Source organism: Carlito syrichta, unplaced genomic scaffold (assembly GCF_000164805.1).
Source record: "Carlito syrichta isolate Samal-C Ts95f unplaced genomic scaffold, Tarsius_syrichta-2.0.1 Scaffold234693, whole genome shotgun sequence".
Classification (NCBI taxonomy): Eukaryota; Metazoa; Chordata; class Mammalia; order Primates; family Tarsiidae; genus Carlito; species Carlito syrichta.
The window spans coordinates 161,373-164,054 of NW_007178789.1; the positions used below are offsets into that span (position 1 = coordinate 161,373).

The 2,682-nt window shown below is 39.8% G+C and overlaps 1 protein-coding gene across 1 annotated transcript in view; it reads left to right on the forward strand.

Annotated features, from left to right (window-relative positions):
• Positions 1-2,682, forward strand: part of NPHS2 (NPHS2, podocin) — a 28,228-nt gene that overhangs the window by 22,125 nt on the left and 3,421 nt on the right. Inside the window, exon 7 of the mRNA XM_021709457.1 lies at positions 1,892-1,947. Within this exon, the coding sequence (XP_021565132.1) occupies positions 1,892-1,947 (56 nt within the window). The remainder of the gene's footprint in view (positions 1-1,891; positions 1,948-2,682) is intronic.

Sequence of the window (2,682 nt, forward strand, 5' to 3'; positions counted from 1 at the left end):
CCAGGTCGAGGCTGCGGTGGCCGGGAGAGGCCACTGCACTCCAGTCTGGGCGACAGAGTGAGACTCCAACTCAAAAAAAAAAAAAAAAAAAAAGAAGAGAGACGAGAAGAAAGCAGGATTCCAGGCAGCTGGCTCATCAAGTGGCAGCTACCATCAGTGATGGAGCCCATGGTTGAAGCTGTGGGAGCACTCAGACCCAGAACTAAGTCAGAAGGTGGTGTTGGCTAGAGGATCTCAAATAGAGAGCTCTAAGAATCAAAGACATTGATCATGACTGTGTTTTGTGGGATGTTCCTCTTCACTCGCTCTTTCTTGGTCATCCCTCTCCTCCAAAAGATGAAGTCCAGATGTTTGACATTCAAACTTGCTCTTAATACACTCAATTATAATATATGCAAACATATATATATATATATTCCTTGATGTACAGTGGGCTACCTCCCAACAAACCTATCTTTAAGTAAAAAATAATGTATGTTGAAAATGCATTTAATGACCTAATAAACCCACCATAAAGTCAAAACTTGAAAGTTGAACCATCATAAGTTGGGGACAGTCTATATTTACACATTAGTCTTCCCAATTATGAACTCCATGATGGCAGGGATCATATTGTATCCATCTCTTTGTCCTCAGCACAGGCTTGTCAAATAGCAGACAGATAATGTTTTTTGGATAAATGACCCATCTAGTGTAGCCCACTGAATTTAATACTTAAATCTACTAAGCATTTGTCCAGAATCCAGCACTTTTCTGCTTCCATGCCTTTTCTTGGGCTCTGGATAGAATACTTCCCTTTTCTCCATAGGCAAAATCTTATTTGTCCTTTTCAAGAAGATGCCACCTCCTCTGTGATATCTTCATCAACATTCCATATTCTCACCAACCCTCCAAATTAGTCACTCTTCTCAGAGTTCTCAGTGCACGAAGCCTACATTTGTCTAGCCACAAATAAATCATCGGCAAATAAAAAGAAGAGAGTTTGAGCCAACATGGAGAGCTCCACACCCTGCTCTCCTTTCCAGAATCCACAGTTGATTTTCTTCCCTCTTCTGTTTCCAACTTCAGTCAAGGAGTGGGAAGGACAGGGATGGAGGGGGAAATTCATGCCAACAGCAATAAGGAAGTGAAAACTCCCATGAATGAAAGTCATTTTAGAGAGACTAAAGACTGTTTCACTAATAAACACATTTTAAAATAGTTTTAACTAATAAGCCATCTGTATTAGTTCCTGTAGCTTCTGTAACAAATTATCACAAAGTTTGTGGTTAAAACAACAAAAATGTATTCTCTTACATTTTTGAGGACTAGAGTCCAAAATCAGTTTCACTGGGCTAAAGTCAAGGGGTCAGCAAGATTGATTCCTTCTGGAGCTTCTGGAAGGAGAATCTGTTTTCCTTGCCCTTTGGGGCATCTAGGAGATGTCTGCATTTCTCAGCTCGGAGCCCCTTCCCCTGTCTGCAAATTTCTGCCTTCATCATCACATCACCTCCTTTTCTGAGGTCCAGTCTCCGTCTGCCTCCCCTCTTATAAGGACACTCCTGATGACACTTAGGGCCCACCTGGAATAATCCAGCATAAACTCCTCGTCTCAAGATTCTTTCACTTAATCTCATAGGTGAGCGTCTGGGTAACATTCACAGGTTCCAGGGATTAGGACATGGACATCTTTGGGGGCCATTATTCAACCTACCACATCATCTTTAATTCCACAGATATTTACTGAGTGGCACTGTGCAAGTTAAACAGCTCTCTGCAAGGCACTGTGAAGTTAAAACATAACAGGCAAATAATGTCTTTTCAAAGGAAGGGATCTTTCTTAGTATGGTACAGTGGCCATCAGTGCTTCCCCTGGAGGCTCTCCCTGACATCTGAACTCTTCCCTCCACAGGTCGCCTTGGATTCAGTGACCTGTATTTGGGGAATCAAAGTGGAGAGAACAGAAATGTGGGTAGGAAATTAACAAAGAAAAAATTCTGGTTTCATTTACAAATTTTCATTTGAAAAATTATTTTCATTAAGTTCTATAACCAAATTAGCATAAATTTGGAAAAAGAGAAAAAAACTGCATAATATCTTGTAGCCACTATACAACTACTGTGACATTTGGGCAAATCACGTCATGGTTTTTTTTACTATGCATCTAAAAAATTTTTTTAGATAAAATTTACTACTTTAAAGTGTGGTTTTAGTGTGTTTACAAAGGGATGTAACATTACTGCTGTCTAATTTCAGAACATTTTCATCCCCCTTAAAAAAAAAAAAAAAAAGAAGCCACTCAGTCATTAAGTGGGAACTTCCCCACTTAATTCACTCCATTAACCGAATACTCCTCAGCACCTGGCAACCACTAATTTAGTTTCTATTTAAATGGATTTACCTCTTCTGGACATTTCACATAAATGGAATCATACAATATATGGCCTTCTGTGTCTGGCCTGTTTTCAAGGTTCAGCCATAGTGTAGCATGAGTCAGTACTCTGTTACTTTTTATGGTCGATTCATATTCCATTCCAAAATGTGCTAGATCACATTGTGTTTATCTGTTCATCAGTTTGTGGATATTTGGGTTGTTTCCACTTTTTGGCTATTATGAATAATACTACAGTGAACGTTCACTTGCAGGTTTTTTTTTTTTGAGTTGGAGTCTCACTCTGTCGCCCAGACTGGAGTGCAGTGGCC